General features: G+C 38.2%; 1 protein-coding gene across 1 annotated transcript; it reads right to left on the minus strand.

Moving 5' to 3' along the window:
• Positions 1-3,804: 3,804 nt before the first annotated feature.
• Positions 3,805-21,918, minus strand: ZC3H15 (zinc finger CCCH-type containing 15). The gene is made up of 10 exons (XM_030580164.1): positions 21,747-21,918; positions 17,353-17,454; positions 13,099-13,210; positions 11,670-11,822; positions 10,318-10,409; positions 8,664-8,846; positions 7,641-7,787; positions 7,219-7,320; positions 6,802-6,928; positions 3,805-4,603 (listed from the first exon to the last, which is right to left on the minus strand). Exons 1-10 carry the CDS (start codon positions 21,822-21,824, stop codon positions 4,413-4,415), a joined length of 1,287 nt encoding a protein of 428 aa, XP_030436024.1. The 5' UTR covers positions 21,825-21,918; the 3' UTR covers positions 3,805-4,412.
• Positions 21,919-22,749: the final 831 nt, after the last annotated feature.

Genomic DNA, 22,749 nt, shown 5'->3' on the forward strand with positions numbered 1-22,749 from the left:
AAAAGCTGTGTCTTCACTGTATGTTAGTGTGTATAAGGATTTTAAAAACAAACAAAATACAGTGGCTATCAATGAATAGCTGAAGGGCCTGGAGGAAAGGTGAGAAGAGGAAAAGAATCTATAAGCTAATCAGTGAGCCTTTTTTTTTTTTTTTTGCCAGAAAAGTATGTTTCCTGAACTAGAAAAAATGAAGAGCCCCTTTCACTGAATTCATACACTATCTATGGCAGATTAAACTACATTTAATCTCATTAGGTACAATGAATATATATAATGTGTATCTGAGTTCAGTGAATTGCATAAAGGCAATGTTTCAAGTAACTCATTTCATTCAAGCAGGACCTTGTCCCTCACTTTACTGTAACTGACTTTAATGTGAGGTTATTCAACTCATCACAGAAAAATTAACACCACAGAAACAAGAACAAAAGCCTCAACTTGGCGATATTTTTCTTACTATCTGTGCACGAAATCAGATTCAGCTGTACCCACTTGTATTACATCAATGTTCATTTGCAAAAGCACAGATATAGTTTCCAGAACTCATTCAAATGAAGAATGCACTCATTTTTAATTTAGCACACAGACTGGAATAAGTACTTGTCATACTGCTTGATTTCCTGGAATTTGAGCTTTGTACAAGACACGGGACTGGAAAATATTTTAAAAATAGATTATGTTTAAGCCAATCTTCAAATAACAGAAGTACTTAAATGCCCGGAATTTAAAAGTAGCTCATTTCTGCGTTCATTTCTTAAATTTTTCTTCAAAGCTGAAAGTATGCTGAACCACCACCCAAGTTTAAGGATTTTTCTAAAGCTAAAGGCTGTCATCCTGCTTGCTACAGTTAGAAACCAAGACAGGGCAAAAGAGCTGAGCAAGAGAGGACACTATAGAATTGGCAAAGAAGAAAGGACACAGATGAGGACAGTGAATGACAATATTTTCTGGCTCTGGGGAATTAATTTATTTGAGATGCTGAGCACATGTGGCTATTATTGTCTTGAATTGAAGTTCTGAGTATGCCACACTGTTGAAAGTCAGGCCCCAAAGTGCTGTGTTTAAATGAAACACATACTGCTTAAAATGTACAGAACTAGAGAGTATTTTAATTGTACTATAACATCTTTTCATTGAACACTTTACTCTCCTCTTCCCCGACTTTTGAAATGATGCTGGTGTGGCTACTAGCATTTATTTAGGCATTTCTCATCCCTTGGGCCAGACTCTGTGGACCACAGAATTGTTACTTACCCCATAGTTCATGAATCTTTGGAACACTACATTTAACACCCCAATCAAACTTGGTGGATGTTCTGATTGGGGGAGGGAAAAAAAGCAAAAGATTTTTGGTACAATTTCAATGACACAATTTAACCCTTTTAAAACCACTGCAGTTATAGGAGTCAATACTGTATGTGAAACAGATGCCTGCTGGCAAAAAGGCACAAGAATTATCTTTCAATTGCCAAAAAGTGTCTTGGGCAAGTGATTACCAATATTATGTTATTGTAGGGCACAAGTCACTGAGTGGTGGCTACACCCTAACTACTTCAGCTTCAGCACCAACTTGTAATGACCAAGCTAGCTATGGGTTTAAGATCTCTTTAGAATTTCAGATTTTCTGAGGAAAAGCACTTTGCACAGCAATGAGTATGTATCTGTTAAAATCAGATGAACTATCAAGTAACAGATTAACATAATATTTTTATCCAGATATACAAATTTTAATCCAGCATAAAGAAGCACACTTGCCCCTTTCTTTGTAGCAATACTGGTTTCACAATATATAGTCATATACCTAACTACAAAGGGAAGTGAGGACACTGGCTACACAAAGTGCCGTAGATATTTGACAAGAAAAGTTGAAAACAAGCAAACAAAAAACCCCCAAAAATTTCAGTTAGATGTTCTTTGAAATTACCCAGTGCTAAGAGTAGGTAAAATTTTGTAAGGAATATTTAAGTTTCTTCCCATTTCCCTCTTCCTCATACCCCACCCAGTATTCCTTTTTTTAATACTTCAGTTGGGATTTTAAATCTCCTTTCCTCCACAGCATACATAGACATATCAGATGCTACAAGCCTCATCTTCATTTATTCATCTGCATATTAAAGAGGTTGTATGAGCAAAGAGGCTACCACACCACATAGAAGCCCACAACACAGCTCAATAACTACACTGCTAAGAGATGTCATCCATAACATCAAGTGTTTGAGAATGACTAGACTATGTTACTGTTATCGACAAACTTAATCTTGCCAATAGTGTTACTGCACGGGCCAGGAAATGCACTGAAATTGCTGGCACCAAGGAACTGAGAAATAAAAAATGGTAAATAAGAGAGATACTTTGGCTAGATTCCAAATCCAGTACTGATTTCTCTCCCTCTCACCTATAGCCTCATATCAAGGAATGATACAAAAGCTAACAACCATGCTAATGTTCATTGTGAAGGGGAGGGAGTCACACTAACAAATATTTTAACCGCCACATTTAAGTAGGAAAAATTACAGGCCTAAAAGTCATTTATATATATTAAATATGAATGGAAATAGGAAGATCTTTCAACAGACTGATTAATGATTAAGCCACTTTTTTAACCCAACTTAAAACGATTATTTTGAAAGTTATGTATTGTCATTCATTCAAAATGGAAGCTGCATTCTCGGTGTCCTGAACTACATCAGACTGCTGGCAGTGCTGCTTATGTGTCGTCATGTCGGTGGGGGGTGAAGGAAGCTTCTGACAATTAAATATTTAGTAAGAAAGTTTAGCTTTCACTGATCAGTGTTTTCCTTTAAATACTTACCTTTAGAAATCAGTTTCACTGGGCCTCTCTCTCAGATGCTATTTTCTGTTGCTAAGGGGAAAACAATGTCCCCTTCCCCCCCCTCCAAAGACAGATCCCAAAAAATGCAAAAAATGTCCATGGCAGCTAATTTAGCAATGGCATTCCAGATGCAAGAGTTCATTTTAGCAGCACCAGAAGTAACCCATTAAAGCTGATGTTACCACTTGGAAGACATTTGTGCAAACTCACCCACAGTACCACGGATCTTAATGTTCCTTGGAAAATAATTCTGAAGTCATTTGATGAGTAATTGGTACACATTTCATAATTAATGCAACAGTATTGTTACTTGATTTTTAGTTCTGAAGCAAGGGTTTTTTGTAAGGTAAGGAGGTGGGGATAAATATTGGTTTTCCAGGAGACTATAAATTAGGAATAATGGTATGGAGGCAATTTCCTTATTCACAGGTCATGTAAACTTTATCTAAGCTTTACATTTAAAGCATCATATTGACTTATACCTAGGCCTGAAAATGCTGCCTTCTAGAGGTCAAAGACAATGCCCATCCCCAAGTTTTCCTTCAGAGATGAAGACAGTACTAATTATGTATTCTGGTTTATAATTTGCATAGTGCCAAACGTATGCTAAGTGCTTTATAGACATATGAAGACAAGATCCCCACTGTGAAAAGCTGCTAACCTAGACAATGTACAAATATGGCCAAGGGAAGAATAAGATGCGACGACAGGTGAGTGAACTGTATAACCTGTCATATTAATTCTATTACGGTTTTATTGCAGGGAAAGATGAAAGATAATATGCCATTTAGAATTCTACTGCATGGAGGTCTAGGGCTTGAAGGCTAACTGTAACTAGCCACTCCTTTAGCTGAAACCCATGAGTTTACTTCTGGATCACGACTAGAGGGAACACATTTACTCACTATATCATACAAAATATATTTTATTTACAATTTGTCACACACTGATGTAAAGAAAAGTCAACATAATGATTTTAAAGTTGACAGTCTTTATTTACAACCTTGTTGGCAAAAGGTGGAGGGAAAGTTTAAAACATTTTAAACAGAGGGCACCATAGCTGACGCTGTATCAATTCATGAATCCGCATCTTTAGCATCCAGCTGAAGAAGTAAAGCATATCAATACCTACTGGAGCACGAACATCTGAATCTGTATCAGCTCCAGTTAAAGTACATTGCTCAAATATTTTAGGCAGTTTCTAAATCAACTCAAAATTACTTATTAAAAAATGCAGTTCTGGTGAAAAGGCTGTTCACTGTTGACTGTATACTACACCTGGTCGTAATAAATCCACTTAACTCAGTTATGCTTCCTACTTTTAGTTGAAAATTACACCTCATTTTCTGCAATGACAGCTCTCAATTCAATTATTAACTACTCTGAATATCTTACTATGAGGTGTAGTCAAGAGTAGAGTAAAGGAAACTGAAGGAAAGTACTTCTGGTTTTTGATGTGCCCTCCAGAATCAGTTGGGGAAATCATAAACATCCTGTTTAAGAATTCTAGATGAAAAAATGATGTAGTCAGTTTTCACTTTGTAAGGTAGACTTCAATTTTCTTATTTCATTTGTTTGTTCATTCTTCTAAATCAAGAGTGTTTAATTCTTCTTCTAGTTCATCCAAGTCCTCTCCAGTAAAAAGATTTTCATCAACAGGAACTGCATCTATTACTCCATTTTCCTGCTCTCCTTCTGCCTCATTTTCTTCTAAATCACTTTGCTCCCCATTCTCTATCCCTCCTCCTGAAGCTTCACTTAATTTGTTATCTGAAAATAAAAACAATTCTTACAATGTCTACTAATGTTACCAATTCTTACAGTCTCTCTCTTTCTCTCATACACACACCACCACCACCGCCCCATGCTTGAAGAATATACACACCTGTGTTTTGATGCAAAAATACTGCCATATGGCCATATTCAACTAAGACTTACATATGCAGCACCTACTAATACAATTCATCCCACTGAACTCAATAGGACTACGTGTGTGCTTGCAGGACCGCATTTTTAACAGTTAAAAGTGAACACAGATGTGCATAAATGCAAAAGATTATTGCAACTCCTGTCCTCACCAACTGGTTCATACTATTAAGTTATTACTAGGGTTGCTGATTAATCGCAGTTAACTCACACGATTAATTTGCAGTTTTAAATTGCACTGTTAAACAACAGAATACCAATTGAAATTTATTAACTATTTTGGACGTTTTTCTACATTTTCATAAATAGTGTATTCTGTGTTGTAATTGAAATCAAAGCATATTTTTATTACAAATATTTGCATTGTAAAAAGTGATAAAAGTAAATAGTATTTTTCAATTCACCTAATACAAGTACTGTAGTGCAATCTCTTTATCATGAAAGTTCAACTTACTAATGTAGAATTATGTACAAAAAAACCTGTACTCAAAAATAAAAATGTAAAATTTCAGAGCCTGCAAGTCCACTCAGTCCTACTTCTTGTTCAGCCAATCGCTCAGATAAACAAGTTTGTTTACATTTCCAGGAGATAATGCTGCCCACTTCTTGTTTACAATCAGGGCTTTGGAGTGGAGCCCGGAGCTGGAGCGCAGAGCAGTGAGCCTGCAGGTTTGTGCCTGGAGCTGGAGTGGAGCCAGAGCACAGCTCCAAAGCCCTGTTTACAATGTCACCTGAAAGCAAGAACAGGTGTTCTCATGGCACTGTTGTAGCCAGCGCTGCAAGATATTTACAAGTCAGATGTACTAAAGTTTCATGTATCCCTTCATGCGTCAACCACCATTCCAGGGGACATGCGTCCATGCTGATGACTGGTTCTGCTCAATAACAATCCAAAGCTATGTGGACTGATGCATGTTGATTTTCATTATCTGAGTCAGATGCCACCAGCAGAAATTTGTTTTTCGTGGTTCGGGTTCTGTAGTTTCCACATTGGAGTGCTGCTCTTTTAAGAATTCTGAAAACATGCTCCACACCTCGTCCCTCTCAGATTTTGGAAGGCACTTCAGATTCTTAAACCTTGGGACGAGTGCTGTAGCTATCTTTAGAAATCTCACATTGGTACCTTCTCTGTGTTTTGTCAAATCTGCAGTGACAATGTTTTTAAAAATGAACAATATGTGCTGGGACATCATCTGAGACTGCTATATCATGAAATATATGGCAGAATGCAGGTAAAACAGAGCAGGATACATACAGTTGTCCCCCCAGGAGTTCGGTCACAAATTTAATTAATGCATTTTTTTTTAAAATGAGTGTCATCAGCATGGAAGCATGTCCTCTGGAATGGTGGCTGAAGCATGAAGGGGCATATGAATGTTTAGCATATCTTTGCAAGTAAATACCTTGCAAAAAATAAATGGTATTCTATTATTGTTTAACAGCGCGATTAATCACGATTAATTTTAATTGCTTGACAGCCCTAGTTATTACTATTATTCAATGCTGTATTATAAGTCCAGAAATATCCAATCAGGATCAGGCTTTTATATGGTAGCTGCTGTACAAATATATAGTAAGAAAAAGTACTTGCCTTAAAAAGTTAGCTAACAAGTTTAAGGTAAATGTACAGATTTTGGAGTCGTCATTCATTCACTTATTTTCTAAAACAGGAAAGTGTAAAGAAAGGTGTTTCCTTTCCCATTTTCAAGATGTAATTTTGAAGTGATTTAAAAGTTAAACAAATACTGTAGTAGAAATGACTGTAAATATTAACTAGAGGTCACAAAGCACAGGGCATTTATTTCATTAAAAAAATAAATCTGCCTACAGCAATTCCTTTCCCCTATACTAGAAAATATTATGTTCTGAAAATACAGAATAACTATATGTGAAGCAGCATTAAGATACTACGGCAATAAGCATATACAAATCTATCAAACGTTTCTTCAGAGCCTCTCTCTATTTGGGTACTGGAAAGACCTTTAACATTATTTCAATGTATTGTATCTGTTAACTTAGTTATGCCTAAACAGTGAACTTACCATCTTTTTCCACTGAAGTGTATGCGCTGAATCGCTCAAGACTAGCCACGGTAATACCAGTCTCATCTACATCCTTTGGGATATACAGGTTCAAGTCTATATCATTTATCCTCACAAGATCTTCAACCTGAAAAACAAAGGTGGTTTTTTTTGCATTAATCATTGTTTTCCTGCAACTGATTTGTTAATTTTACATTTGACATCAACTTTTCTTACTGCAGGTTTTATTTTGTTCGATATAAGTAACAGCAAACTAAAAGGGGCATCTACTATTTAAGTAGCAGCCAAGCTTCTCAAATTTAATCATAATTACTTTTTTTTATGGAAGCCTTTCAAACCCAAAAAGTTAGTCTCTAAATTGTAAACAGTAGCCAGCAATATGAGGCAGTTAAAAAGAGTTAATACTTGCTTCTTTACCTCATCTTCACTTGATCCTTGAATATAATTAGTGTCATCTGCTTCTTCATCATCGGCATCAACCAACTCGGGCCGGAACTCAAATACTTCACGTCCACTGATCTATCCATGGGGAAGCAAGTAAGACATGTTCTAACAACATAAATATTATCTGTACTGCAATTAAGAGAATAAAAGAAAATACACACAGCTTAATTTCAGGCCAGCTCCCTCATTATAGAGTGTATTTCACTCTTTCCTCTTACAATATAACGCTGTCCTTGGGAGCCCAAAAATCATACCGTGTTATAGGTGAAACTGTTGTTATACTGAACTTGCTTTGATCCACCGGAGTGCGCAGCCCCGCACCCGAGCACTGCTTTACCGTGTTATATCGGGTGGCATTATATCGAGATAGCAGTGTATCTGAGTGAAGAACATACCACCAGTGCTTTGCCAGCTTTAAAATCGGCTTTCCTCCGTTCCATATCTTGTTCAGCCTTGTCAATCTTTTCTTGTCTTTTTCTTTTCTTCCATGCAAGAAAAGACTCTAGGGTGATTTTGGTAATGTTTGGTCCTAAGGCAGCACGCTGTACAATAAAGATATAAGCTTTAATCAATCTTTGTGAACACAATTATCTACAATACACTAGGGCAAGTTTTTCTTCACAAATTAAGAAACTGTCTCTTAAAATCAGTCCCTCAAGATTTTTCTGTACATTAGAGATACTTAATGAGATTTTTCTTTTGATTTACTTACTATTAATAAACATGCATTCATGCATTCAAATTTGACATTGTTTGACTCTTCAAAGAAAAGTCTAAATAGGCTACATCCAAATCTATTCTACTACTATATGTAACCTGGCAATTTTAAGAAATGATGGTTATATGCATCCTTAAAATATAAATGGTATGAACTAAGGGTGTCAATTTCAATGGCAACACTTGTCTTGGCTTTTGAAAAGATGTTATTAATAAAATTCCCAGGTTCCTTTTAAACAATAACCACAAACGCCATTTGATTTTTCTTCTGGTTTCAATCTTTTCAACTCCCTGATTTTGTATGCCACATTAAGACAAAAAAAACACACACACAGAAACCTAGTCTTCAATAGTGCCTACTATTCGGAGAAGCTGCATTTCAGTACTACAAGTCAAAATTCTGACCTAAAACATTGCTGCCCTCTAGAGGTAAATATTCAGCTAAACTTTATTTTGCATTCTTATCTGGTGAATAACCTGGAGAAATTAATAGTTTCAGAAGAACATGATTCTTTGAAAATAATCAAGTCTAAGTATATTTCACTTTAACACCCAAATGGATACAAACATCAGTGAGTACCAATTTACTCTGTTGCTAGAAGAGTATTTTGAACATGTACCTCTTTTCAGAGTACTTTGTTAAAAAATAATTAAACCATGTAATATTCAGGCTTGAATGACTGAGTTAGCTATTACCTTACCTCTCTTTCTATTAGATCTTCTAAAGAAACTTCATCTTCCTTTTCCTCCTTCTTTTTCTCTTTTTTCAGTATAAAGCCAGGAGGGAGAGCATGGCGGTACATACAGTTGTCTCCTCCTCCAGGACAAACCCAAAACCAGCCATATTTGTTGTTTTCAATAGCATCAAGAAAATACTTGCAGACCTGTATTAAAAAACAGTGGTTATTACCCCTGAATCCTACCTTCTCCACCCCAGCTACATACACTGGTAAAGTGAGTTTGTCACATTAACTCAGGAACAGTATTACAGCAATGGTCAGTAATTCACCGCTTGTCATATTACATTTCTGAGCTACCATTCAAACAGAAGTCCCAAGAAGAAATACTTTTGAATGTATTTTGAGTAAAGAACAATGGACAAAAGAGTACAACTGATTAACTTATTTAAATAAAAAACTACATTTAAAGTTTTCGTCAGCTTTTTCTGCTAAGGTTTTCCAAATTTGGGGAAACAGATGGCTCAAAGGAATGGTGATTGATTGTCTAGTGGTATAAATCCAGTGTCTCTGTGTAATGCAAGTTGGTCAAGTCTATGTCCTGTTCTTCACTGAGAGGTATCCAAATTTAAAAAAAGGTTATGGTTTTGTATGTTTTTGACAGTCTCAAATGGATACATCAAGATTGTAATAAGAATGGAGACTGTACTCCACTACCCTTTAACCTTGGAAGTTCTCCTTTCCAGGTCAAGTTTTGAAGCACACTGAAGGGACAACATGCATTCTTGCTGCAGTCTACACCCATCTGTACATAGAGTACTTCAGTTGCCAGAGCTGTGAATGTGGCAACTTTAACAAGCAATTTTTAATTTTACTATAGATCCCAAGCGGTTCTTTCACATTTCACTTCCAACTGTGTCATGAGTAATATTTAGTTATTGTGAAATAACATAGCATGAATACAACCACCGTTTTCTTAGTATTTTTAGTTTGTATGGATAAAAATTTGGAATGAAAAGAGTGAAAAACATAAAAGGTATAAAATATTAAAGATTTAAACTGATGCTAGTTAAATACAAATTAAGGTCTCAATTTAAAATATCCCATAGTTTTGGAGCCCTAAGGACTAGAAAATCCCTTCTAATTAGTGATTTTTTTTAGATTTAGCATTACAGAAAAGATTAAACTGTATGCACTGATAGGGCACTCATGGTTAGAATATTTCTTCGTTCCCATCTATAAATCTATTAGCATCTTAGGTTCACAATCAAAAAAGGTAAGATGTGCAAGAGAATCAATCACATAAGTAATCCTATTGGCATATGTAACTATGAACACTTGCATCTTGAAAATGGGTAATCAAATTACATCCAATAACGTACCAGGATTACTCTTCATACTGTTTATGAAATCATTTTTATCTTAGAAAAAGATGCTTCTCATACCCAAAGATGCACACATAACTATATATTTATAATTATAAAAGAGCCTTGCTTATTTCAGAAATATGGCAAGATGATAGAATAATGCAAGTCACCCTTTATCCTCAAAAAGTCTTTATAATAGTCAAATAAAGATTTCAAGATATTCTAGCAGAAAAATCCAATACCTTTCCAAATTTAATTCTCTCTAATGATAGCTAATAACTACTGTTACTCAATTAAAGAAAAGGACATACTATTTGAGTTTTGGGTTTTTTCTTTTCCGCCTCACCATGCTTCTTGTTCACCACCTCTTCCAGCTTTTTCTCATCCCAAGTATCCATTGTATCTAGATATAAATAGTAAAAAAGTTGGTTTCACTTACATCTCAAATTATAACTAAAATGCCAAACCTCACAATCAAACTGCTTTGGATTCTGCAGTTTAACTGCAGTAAAGGAAAAGCAATACTGTCAAGTTAAGGTTCTTAATTATGATTTAATAAAGAGGATTTTCAAAGCCTTACATGCTTTTATTTAAATCAAAAATTCTTTGAGAGCATTTTAAAGAATTTACACCTCTTCTGCCACATAAAGTCATGTCCCCCTGTCATTACCCCCCCCCCCAAAAAAAAAAAAAAAAAAAAAAAAGATTGAATCTGAGATGAGTGGATTGGGAGGAAAAGGGAAGGAAACATGGAACAGTGGGTGGGATGGTGCCCAGGAAGGAGGTGGGGGAAAAGTAGTTCTAACAAACACATGAGCAGGAGAAGACTGGTTGACACTTATAAGTCAAGGCAGGAAGTTCTTTATCATCTTCGGTGATACACAAAAAGCAGCCATTAAAGAAAAGAAGCTGTGAAGGGTTGGAACACTAATAAGAACAATGAAATCATACGTGTGGTCCTGGTGCACCACTTCAGTGTGTCAAAAGGTTAAAACATTACCAAGCAGGAATGGCATACAACATTGTGTTAGTGCATGACAATCAGAAAAGAAAATTGACCCGTCTTAGTGTAGCTCTCTAACGCATGTTGAGCAAAAGTGCAAAGCCAAACAGCATTCTATTCTCAACTGATCAGTGCTGATGGGAAATGAAGCCACAGACAGAAGCTTCCCAAGCAACCTGAATTTAAAATACTGTTCATACACATTATGCTATGGCTAATAGCATATGTGCAAAAACCATAATAAGTTGCAGTTCATTTGCTTTTTCTAAAGCCTGGCTATCTTTAGAAGCAATTGGAACTAAAAGGAGCCAATTCTATACGACTTGCCACCTCTATATTGTAAATACCCCACAATCACCAGAGTTTAAGGACTGCTGCCCTGGAGCACACTGTCTTTATTACACTAATCCATCAAAATATGGACTAGAAAAAATTCTCTTGCAGATATGAAGTTGAGTGATTTTTCTTTTTTAAATCAGTTCAATATTATTTGTATTACCAACCACCTAGAAGTCCCAGCCATAGGCCACAACCTGATTGTGCTAGGCATTGTACAAACAGAACAAGAAGACTATTCCTGCCCCAAAGTGCTTATGAACTTATCATTACAACTTTGGCACCAGAAAAATATGTTTGGCAACTTTGGCACCAGAAAAATACCTTTTTCAAGATCTTCATCTCTTGCATCAATGTAAACACTTCGTTTTTCACACTTTCTCTCCAAAGTCAAATCATGAGAAAACTTGCACTTATCTCCTTTGGTGCACTGTCCTTGCTTGAAGAAAGCACAAACTACTGATTTGGGATCTGCACCTGTGTCATATGAAATTTAGGATCTTAGTACTCTTTCCAGGCAAAACATTTCAAGTCGCATTTAAAATTATTTACTAATTTTTTTCAAAAAGCATTAATGCAACATTTCAGTTTTTAAACACCAAACAGTAGAGCATGGAAATTCAAAGTTAATTAAAAAAACCTGGAAGTTATTCACAGTACAATTACCATCACTGACGTCTCTCAGTCTACTTCAATACCACTACCAAGCTGCTGGCTTTCATGTACTGTATGCTTCATATCTACTTTGTTGTTAGGTTTGTTTTAAATGTCCAAATTTAAAGGCATTTTGATATTTAAGAAAATCTGACACCAATGCGTGGCTGAAGTAACACGTGACCTACTCTTAGCTTACTACAATAGGTACTAATTCAAAAATCAAATTCACTTAAAAACTATCAACTTGGTTAATCAAGTTTCTTGTACTTAATTCCTATATTGATTCATAAGGCATGATATTTTCAGGGCAACCATCTAGCTCCAGTGCAACACAGTTAATGGAAATGTCAATCATTTTCACAGGCACTGAACCACTGCTATGGGACGTATTACTATAGCAATGAAACTACTAGGATTTAGTCTTAACGAGGCAGTGATGTTTATGGTTAGGGTAGGTGTCAGGCAAAAACAGTTTGATCTGGCCAATGATCTGATCTGACACCTAAGGGCTGGTCTACACTAGACAAGCTCTGCTGATAGCTACATAATCAAACTGTTATACTTTTACAAAGAAAGAGACACCACTGAACACTAAGGGGCAGCACACAGAGAACGAAAACTATATGCAAGGCTCACAACTGGCATGGAGCCTGTAGAACCAGTTCACTGCAGCCTCTGGCACAGGGACAGCTTTAGGGAAGGACAGTGCTAGAGTGAGGGCACTACACTCTAGCAATCTCCAGGGCAGAGAGAATTGAGGAATTACAACTGGCTCTAAAAGCCTTCTATCCTGACTCTACTGTACCTAGTAAAAACTGGATGCAGCACGGAATCAGACTGCCAATGTTAATGAAGAAATCTCCATTGAAATCAGTGCAGATTTCTGTACTCAGATGAATGACATTATGACCTCACAATGGCTGGCATTAAAAGGTCATTTTATTTGTTCACAGAATGGAGTTATTAATATAAAAAAGTTAGAACTGCTTGCTTATAAATAGGAAAACTGACATTTTAAATACTTTTTTAATGTGAACTACATAAAATACCAATATAATTATCTACAAACTAAAATGTTACATTACTCTTAATTTACCTTTACTAATTTTCTGGGCAGCAACTACAGGTTTGAAGAGTTCATTTAGTTCCTGTAATTCTTTCTTCTTATCATCTTTCTTTAATTTCTTGTCACCTTCTGCTTGAGCAGCCTATAATAATCCCAAATTTGAAGTAAAGGATATTTAGAACCATGACATTACTCACAATCTGTACCCTACAGCTTCAAAGATAACATAGCATGCAATATTAATTATATGTCATATAGAACAACAGTCACTGATTTAGGAGGTGTCAGCATTATTCTTTCCTTATATTTCCTTGTATTATTGGCCAGGGTGCACTATCTAGCAAATGTTAGGAAGAGCTAAAATACATTTCAAACCGAAGAGAGGAAAGAAAGTAATAGCTAACACTTTACTTGGGCTAAGATATACTAATATGATTGAAGGACCCTTTTCTATTTTTGTTCCATATTTATGGAATAGGAAATTAGGAAATAAGTGTCATTGCTGGCACAGGACAGCCATCTTCTAGCAAGACTAGCAAATACAAGCTATCACAGTAGAGGAATAACTGAATTAAAGACCCAGTGCCAACACTCAGCCCAGTTACTCATGGCGAGGATCCACAAAGGTAGAGACTATACTATTAAAACCCTAAAATATATGTTTTATTCTTTCCTTTTATGTGCATCAGCAGCAGCCAGCCAAAGAATTTGGCTTTGAAAGTCTTATTCATTACATCATCTAGCCATTTTTTTATTTTATTATGTGCAGTTCTTCAGCATTACAAGGTTCTGTTAATAACTGATGGTGTATATGGCAGGGGGAAGCTTAGTTTCATTTGAATTGTGTGTGAAGAAGAGATAATGAATAAAGAAGAAAGGGAAAACTATGTCTATGACTACAAGGGAGACATTGTGAACCTGTCTCTCCCTTCTAGTAGTTTAAAAATCAAGTCCCCTCATCATAAGTCACTGTTACTTAAGCTGGTAGGAAAAAAGACTTATACCCCAATACCTGGACCTGTGCAGAAGAACAAAGACATGGGAAAATAGCATGTACAATTAATTAGTTTTGACTCTACTCCCAAAGTTGTTAATAGGACTTTATACCTAACTATTTAAGGATATAATTATGCTCCCATTATTATTAGCAGTAATAAATATTTATATGATGATAGTGTATAATGGTCCAGTCAGAACTGAAGTCAATGGCAAACACCCATTTGAAAGAGTCATTCTCTTTTTTTCCAGTATATTGCCATTCAGGCTCCGCAGCCCGGATGCTACCATTATAATAATACTTCCAGGCAGAGGCATAACTTGATGCAATGCAGAATTAAAACCAGGTTCCCCTCTTCCCTAAATGATGCATGAGATAGCTAACTTTCAAAACAGTTATAAAGGTGAATTGATCCTAGGCTAACAGTCAACCTAAGAAAGATGCCAAATTATCTTTACAATTTTGATTTCTAATGACATTCAATGTAGAAAAGCCTACTTCAATCCTACTTTGCATCTGATGGATGAAATGGCACCTCCACACTTGTCAACTATAATAAAAACCAATATGTTAAATGATTTACTCTTTGAAATTACACACTTATTAGAGTACCTTTGTTACACCTCTAGGATTAGAGCTGAAGTTGTTTCTTAGCTCGACAGCACTTCCATTTGTACCTCAAGACATGCCTGTCCTTGACTCTTGAGGGTTATTCAAAGAGGTATGGCCTTAGGAGATACAGCACTGTATTAGGATTAGATGTTGAAAGTTCCCTTTCCAGACTTCTAAGTTTCCTGGCTGTTTGGGGAGAAAAGTTTCAACATCTAATCCTAATACAATGATGTACCTCGCAAGTCCGTAAGACATACAAGGATATACCTTACCCAGTTTCCATTTTTTGTTGAAGGAATTCTTCTGTATTGGGCACAGCTTTGTGAAAAAGCAGCAACTGAATGAAATCAACAGGAGTCTGGTCAGTTTTACAATTGCTGTTCAGCCCTGGGCAGCTGTGAAACTGACATGAACCAAAAAAGAATTTCACAGGGCTCTACAGATTATCCTAGCTAGCGACCTGTGCCTCACGCTGCAGAGGAAGACAAAAGACCCAAGGTGTCTGACAGTTTGACCTGGGAAAAATTCCTGTCTGACTCCACATAAGGCAATCAGCTAGACCCTGATCCTGTGAGTAAGACACACCCAGACACCTGAGAAAAGAATTCTCAGTACCATCACATAGTAGCGTACCTTCCCATGTTGTGTCCCATCTCCAGCAGTGGCCTAAAACCACAGAAATGTCTGGCTGGAAGGGACCTTGAGAGGTCAGGACCATTCTCCTGAGGCAGAACCATACCTAGCAGATGTTTGTCCAACCTGTTCTTAAAAACCTCCAAATACCTCCCTTGGAAGCCTATTCCAGTGCTTAACAATCCTTAGAGTTAGAAAGTTTTTGCTAATAGCTAACCTAAATCTCCCCTGCTGGAGATTAAGCCCGCTACTTCTTGTCCTACCTTCAGTGGACACTGAGAATAGTTGATCAGTATCCTCTTTATAACAATCCTTAACTTACCTGAAGTCTTATCAGGTCTTTTTTTCTCAAGACTAAATATATCCAGGTATTTAAAAAAAAAACAAAAAAAAAAAAGCCTCTTCCTCATAGGTCAGTTTTTTAAAACCTTTTATCATTTTTGTTGCTCTCCTCTGATCTCTCCAGTTTGTCTACATTTCTCAAAGTGTGACTCTCCCAATTGGACACAAAAGCTTCAGGTGGGGAAGTCACTCATCTGCAGTAAGTAGAGTGGGACAATTATATTCTGTGCCTTACTTAAAACACTCCTATTATTACATCCAGAATGATATTAGCCTTCTTCATAATTGTACCACACTGTTGCCTCATATTCAATTTGTGATCCACTATTACTGCCACACATTTGCTACTTAACCTCCACTGCCTAGCCACCTCTGATGCTTCAGCTGTTCGGATGGAATGGAGGGAAAAGAGTGCCACTTAGTTTCACTTTTGTTTATAATTAGGTGGTAGTTATTTACCTTCAGGTTTTCACACACTAGCGCAATAATACAATGTTTGGATTGAAAGCATTCCATAGGAATGTTTGCTAATCCTGTTACTACTGGAAAGCTTTTTAAATATGGAAACATCTTCACTAGTTGAAAGGTTTTATAAAAAAAATGTATATTAATTTTTTTTCTAGATTTGGAACTATGTTATCCTTTAACTAGATTGGGGTCGGCAACCTTTCAGAAATGGTGTGCCAAGTCTTCATTTATCAACTCTAATTTAAGGTTTTGCATGCCTGTAATACATTTTAACGTTTTTAGAAGGTCTCTCTCTATAAGTCTATATTATATAACTAAACCCTTGTTGAATGTAAAATAAACAAGGTTTTAAAATGTTTAAGACGCTTCATTTAAAATTAAATTAAAATGCAGATCTTATCATTTTAGTGCAGTGGTTCTTAACCTAGGATGCGCATGCACCCCTTTGGGGTGCGAGATGCCGTTTCTGGGGGTGAGAGACATTCAAGATTTTTTTAGAAGGTAAATGATCGAAAACACAAATTAAGCACAGGCACATAAGTACAATTACTTTGTTTCATCAAATTTATGTATTTATTAACATTATACATGTTTTAATGATTACTGTAATATACAAAGTTTTTAAATTTTCAAGTTTTTAAGCTAATTGTAGTGTAATTTTTTATTAGGGCTGCAGAGTGCTGGGACCAGGCCAGGAGCAGACCCCTGGGCTGGCTACCAGTACCCTAGGCTGGCAGGAGGGCTAAGCAGCTCAGCCCGCTGCCGGTCTGAGGTTCTGTCTGCTGGCTCCTGCCAGTCAGGGTACTGGCCACCAGCCCCGCTCAGCCTGCTGCTGACCAGGGGTTCTGTTCACCCAGGCTGGCAGCGAGCTGAGCGGGACCAGAGCCAGGACCCCAGCTGGCAAGGGCTGGCAGTCAGAACCCCAAACTGGAAGTGGGCTGAGCGGTTCAGCCGTTGCCATCTGGGGGCCTGGAAAAAATCAGCTCGTATGCTGCAGGTTGCCGACCCCTGAACTAGATAAACATTAACTTAACAATAATGACAGAGAGAATTAGTGTCTGACAATTAAATGGCTATAATTTTTAAAATAAATTTAAACCAACTGAATAAATTAAAATTGTGCTAGCAAAAATACATTAGGTAAATAATAAAACTTACCTCAATAACATCTCATTACAAGTCTATATGAGACATTATGATTGATAAAAGATAATTACAGATTAAGTGCTTACCTGTCTTGGATTTTGTTGACCAAATTTAACTTGATGAGTCACAGCCTTGATAAACTTCTGCTGTTTTGCTCCTTTCTTATTCTTTAAACCAAATGTTTTGTCCTAAATTAGAAGAGATTTGTATGTGATGCTTCATCTACTGGATAGTTTTATGAAAAGTTCAACTAAAGTTAAAACAAAAAATTGCTGTTCCTTTCAACTTATCAATACCATTCCCACCCTTGATTCCCCAAAGCTACTTTGATCTGAGGAACAGAATGGGCAATATTTAGTCTTGCATTGGGCAAAGATTGAAGGTCTCAAATCAAATTAAACACTAGCTCTTAAATTAGATTTTTTTTCCAGTTTAAACAAGCCATGTTATTCTCAAAGGTAGCATACAGCACTCAGAAATCACAGTTAATTCTTTGTTAGTCAAGAAAGAGCAAGAAGAGTATTAAAAAATTTAATTAAAACAAATTAAAAAGCCCTATGGCTGTAACTTCCAGTTCAATAAGTGTTATTTAGTTTTTGAATTATGTAATCTGGTCATAACATCAATAATGAGGTAAAAGTCGATATTTAAATATAGAAGGCCTGCATGGAGACAGCATTAAAAGAATTAAAAAAACCCAAAATGATAAAATAAAGATACCTCAACAGGATTTGGTAAATTAAATAATCTATCTCGATAATGTATCTCAATCCCAACAGGCAGTTCTGAATGACTGAACCAATAACATGATGTAGCAATAGTAAAATTAACTGAATAAAATCTTACATTCCATCTGTCAGGCTCAGTTTACCATGTGAGTTGCAAGTCATTTTGAGAATCAGCTCCAAAACAACTCATATTCCTTTATTTTCCCTTTGGAGATTTCTGTAGTAACTAGAATCAACTTTACAAATCTGTAAAATCCATAGGGTTTTTTATTTTAAAAAAGAGGTTACCCTGCATTACACACACCTTTAACTTTGACTTGTGGGACAATATTATTCCCAAGTTCAACGTGTAACACAAAATAAAGAAAGATGTTGTCTATTCCAGTGGTTCTCAACCCAAGGAACACTTGCGGCCCAATCAGCACATAGCCACGGCCCATGTGACATCCTCAAGGCCATCCATGTGTTTTATATATATATAGTGTGGAGGCAGCCCACATAACATATAGAGAGCTGCATATACGGCCCACAGTGTTCACAAGATTGAGGAACACTGATCTATTCTATTGAGAATGATACAACAGAAAATAGACTACAGCGGTACTTAAAACACAATACTTTCTGGGAACACCAGTTTCAAGTTCTGGGCAGCAAAAAAGGCTTTTCATTTAAATGCACTAAGCTATGGAAAAGACAGAAACTACATATATGACCTTAAAACGAACTTGTAGGTTCTGCTTTTTTTTTTTTGTGAATGCCATGGAATGGCATTTTTGTAAGCGCAACTGTTGTCCTAGGGTGTCCAGACAAAAGCATTTCCCCTTTGCTGCTGCTTTCTGTTATGGCAAGGTGTGTTCGTCACTTGCCTCTCTCAGAGGTGCTGAAACAAAGGGTCCTCCAAATTAAGTCATAATGTCTTCAATTTATCTGAATATTTGTGCCCCAAGATTTTGTAGAACAGCAAAATATCCATATAATTCTTTTTTGTCCTGCATTCTTTTAACAGTTTTCTTTTCCATTGCTGTAGTTCCTCTCCCCATCCATCTTCCCTATGTGACCAATGTAAGATACTATTAAAATAGTGTTTCATACTGTAACAGCATCTGTTGAAGAAAAGGCACCTGCTTTCTGTGTTCAATCCAAAAAGTTGCTGAGTATCCCCCATTCCATGGCAAAAAGTGTCTGCTCACACTGAAACAATTATTCTCCCCACACTTCCAGTTTGTTTATGGAAGGCAGATTTTCTATCTCAGTTCCGTTCAAATTTTATACAAAACCTGACAACTCCCTTTACACTCCTATCTGCGGCATTTTTCTGTGACTGCAACCTCTAAAGCCTATCTTTGCCTTGAATTTAATTCTATTTATTAGAAGCAGAAAAATATTTTATTGCTAGTCACTGAATAAAAAAAAAGTTACCCAAATGATAACATCTTGGTTAACTCAATTTGGGAAATGTTAATAGAGAAGAACACCTAGCAAAATAACCAAAAATTAAATAAATTAGAATCTGGTTACTTTTTATTGAAAACATCAAAAAAAAATTCCAGTAGTCAAGCTCACGAAGTTTTACATACTAAACCATCAATAATTATAATGGATTAGTGAGTTTTCAGTGTAGATTTTTAATAATCTGTTGCTTTGCAATGAATGTATAGCTTTTAAATACAACAAATATAAGGCCTGGTCTACACTAGAAAGTTATGTTGACGTAAAGCAGCTTATGTTGTCCTAACTCTGTAAGCGTCTACACTAAAATGTCACTCCCATCGATGTAAATCACCCACTACACCAACTTAGGCCATGACTACACTAGCCCTTATAGAGCAAAACTTTTGTCACTCAGGGTGTAAAAAACAAAACACAGCCTGAGCATTCTGTGCACAGTGCTATGTCAGCGGGAGATGCTCTCCCGCCAACATAAAACCAGCTCAATGAGCAGTGGTAGCTATTATGTTCTCTCCCGTTGGCATAATGTGACTACCCAAGCACTCTTGCAGTGTAGACATTGTGTTACTTACATCGTCTATTGGCTGTCAGCCCCACATGGGCCTGACAGCTGGGGCTTCCCAGTGGTGGGGCTCCAGCTGTCAGCCCTGCGGTGGGGGGGCTCCAGTTGTCAGTGCCCCTCAATGCCCCAGAGAATTAAGTTGGTGAAAGTGCTCCTGGTGAGGACACACACAGCTGACAGTAGGAACATAGTATGGATGTTGACTTACCTTACGTACATTTAATTTTGTAGTGGAAATATGCCCTAAGTTATGAAAAAAGAAGACTGATTCACATGTGGCATTATTGCCTCATTTTATATAATGAATGTCCCTTAAATACACCATTAGTTTACATGTACTATCATATTTGTGATCTCATTTGAAATGTCAAAGATAACTTATCTGTTTTTTCAACTACAAAATAAGAGTCTTCGTGGACTAGACCTCTCCTATAACTGAGTTTAGCCAGAACATTACTAATTCAGCAAATCTAAAGCAGTTTAAGGAGTGTAATAAAAAAGAACAATTGTTTGAGAGTAGTTTGTAGCATTATATTTAAAAGGAAAATTGTTAAGGTATCTAAGTCCCAAATCTAATGTACCTGACTGATCTCCACTCAGGTTTGCTTAGATATTTAATTTTCTATTTATGCTCTTTCTTCCCCCCCCAAAAAAAGTCATATTTTCAGCATTTCAGAAGATATTCACTCAAAAGGAATCCCAATGACAAATAAGTCTGTATAATGTTACAAGTTTTATTAAATAATATTATAAACACTGACATCTCATAACAGTCCAGAATAGTTTTATGAATGACACACACTATTAAAGGACCAACAGAGCACAAAATATTACTACCTGATAATCTTTAATTATTTAGCCTAGATTTGCTAAATAAGTATTTACCCAGTTGGTATGCCATCAGCTGACATTAGGCCCTGACACAGGAGACCATAGGCCATGTTATGCACTGAGATCCACATACAGAGTGATTTGATTTGACTGGCATTGCAGACATATTATCTGAAAGAGCTGAGCCCTGCAAGCTTTCTAACACCTGTACTGTAATGGGTCAGAATAAAAACTTTGACCAACCCATCTTCAGGCTGAAAATAACCGACCCATGTCTATTTACGGAATCCAATGAAAAGAGCAGTTAAAGGGCCATGGACAAGCAAGCAATGCGTTAACAGATGCGGCTAGTGCCTTGGGAGAGGAAGGGCGACGGAGTCCCTTCAGAGGCGCCTCCATACCTGGTGGCGGCATCTACACTTTTGTTTTTAAACCTGTTGATTTAAAAACATTTTCATAAAGTTGTTTCACCCGAAGTGGCCGCCCGGTGCCATTTCCCCGGGGGCAGGAGAGGAAAGGGGGAGATCAGCTGCGCTTCTAAGGCAATCTAAGGTTGTTGGTTTAAGGCTCCCCCAAAGGACGTGGGATCAAGAAAGGGCCCGAGGCGCCTCATCCCGGGAAGGGCGAGGGGAAGGACAGGAGCTCGAGGCGGCAGAGGGGGAAGCAGAAGGGTGATGGGGGCTGGATCGGGGCCGAGGAGCAGGGACGGACGACGGGTGCGGTGGACCAGCTGGAAAGGGGCCGGACACAATACGGAAGCGACGCGGGGACACACCAGAGACGTGACGTGAGAGAGATGGTTATGGCCTCCCTGAGCTGCGGCTCCGCTCCCCACGCCCCATCGCGACTGCAAAGCAGCTCAGAGAGCCTGGCCACCCCGGCTCCTCCCGCCGCCGCTGCCCCCCCTCACCTCGATGATCTTCTCCTTCTTTTTCTGGTCCGCCTTCTTATTGGGCCCCGCCGCAGGCGGCGGTTTCTTGGGGGGCATCTCGGGGAAGGGGGCGGGCCCCTGTCCGCGCTCGTTCCGGTCCTCTCAGCGCAGCGGCCGGAAAGCGCGCGGGGGACCGAAGGGCCGTAGCTCACAGCCAAGCAATGAAAAAAAGCAAAGAAAAGACTCAGTTTACGACAGGCCGTCAACCACCGTTCCCCCGAGGCGCGCTACGAAAGCGGTTGCGCGCGCAATCTGAGGTGGGGTAGAGCGTGCAAAAATATTTCCCACAATCCCGCGCGAGCGAAAACCTCTAGCAAGGACGGAGTCACGAGACGGGGGTGAGGCGAGGTTACCAGTGCCGGCTCCTTAGTTCGCTGCCAAGGGAACGGTTGGGGGCGGGAGAGAGCCTCGCGCTCTCAGTCCTGGTGCAGTGGCGGCAGCAGCAGGTTCCCAGCCCGTGCAGCAGAGACTCCCGGTTCCGCAGGCGCCCCTCGGCCGGGCGGGGGACATGCCTTGTGTGCTGACTGCCCGCGGGAACTGGCGCCTGGCGAGGGCGCTGGGGTGTAGCTACCGCCAGCCCAAACAGACCTGGCGTGGGAGCCAGGTGTGTGACTCAGCACCTGTAACGGGGCAGGACTCCGACCCAGAGCGCTATACCGGCCATGTATGAAATACGGTCCCCGAATCCCCTCAGTCTGTAACGTGCCTTTACAGCAAATTCAGCTTCCAGGTGAAGTACTTAATGCCTTTCCCCAAAGCCAGACTAGCTGCCGCAATGACTTTCGGAAGAAGCACATATAAGGAGAGGTGGACAGAGGGTCCCATCGGTAGGGGGATGGAGACAAGGCTGAACAGTGAGGCACGTGGCCTGGATAGGCTGGGGAATGAAGGGTGATGATAAGCCGTTCTGTGTTTTCAGTGTGGGCAAAAAGCTTAAATCTGATGTAGCGGGGAATGGGAGCCCAGCCAGGGATTTGGAGTG

The sequence above is a fragment of the Gopherus evgoodei genome, chromosome 11, assembly GCF_007399415.2.
Source record: "Gopherus evgoodei ecotype Sinaloan lineage chromosome 11, rGopEvg1_v1.p, whole genome shotgun sequence".
Lineage (NCBI taxonomy): Eukaryota > Metazoa > Chordata > Testudines > Testudinidae > Gopherus > Gopherus evgoodei.

What these genes read in the sequence shown, in the direction of transcription:
- ZC3H15 (XM_030580164.1), bottom strand. Translation starts at nt 21,824, where the DNA reads ATGCCCCCCAAGAAACCGCCGCCTGCGGCGGGGCCCAATAAGAAGGCG. An exon ending in AGAAGGAGAAGATCATCGAG is followed by an intron (nt 17,455 to 21,746) that starts GTGAGGGGGGGC and finishes CTTCTAATTTAG; the next exon opens with GACAAAACATTTGGTTTAAA. An exon ending in AGATGAAGATCTTGAAAAAG is followed by an intron (nt 10,410 to 11,669) that starts GTATTTTTCTGG and finishes ATTTATATCTAG; the next exon opens with ATACAATGGATACTTGGGAT.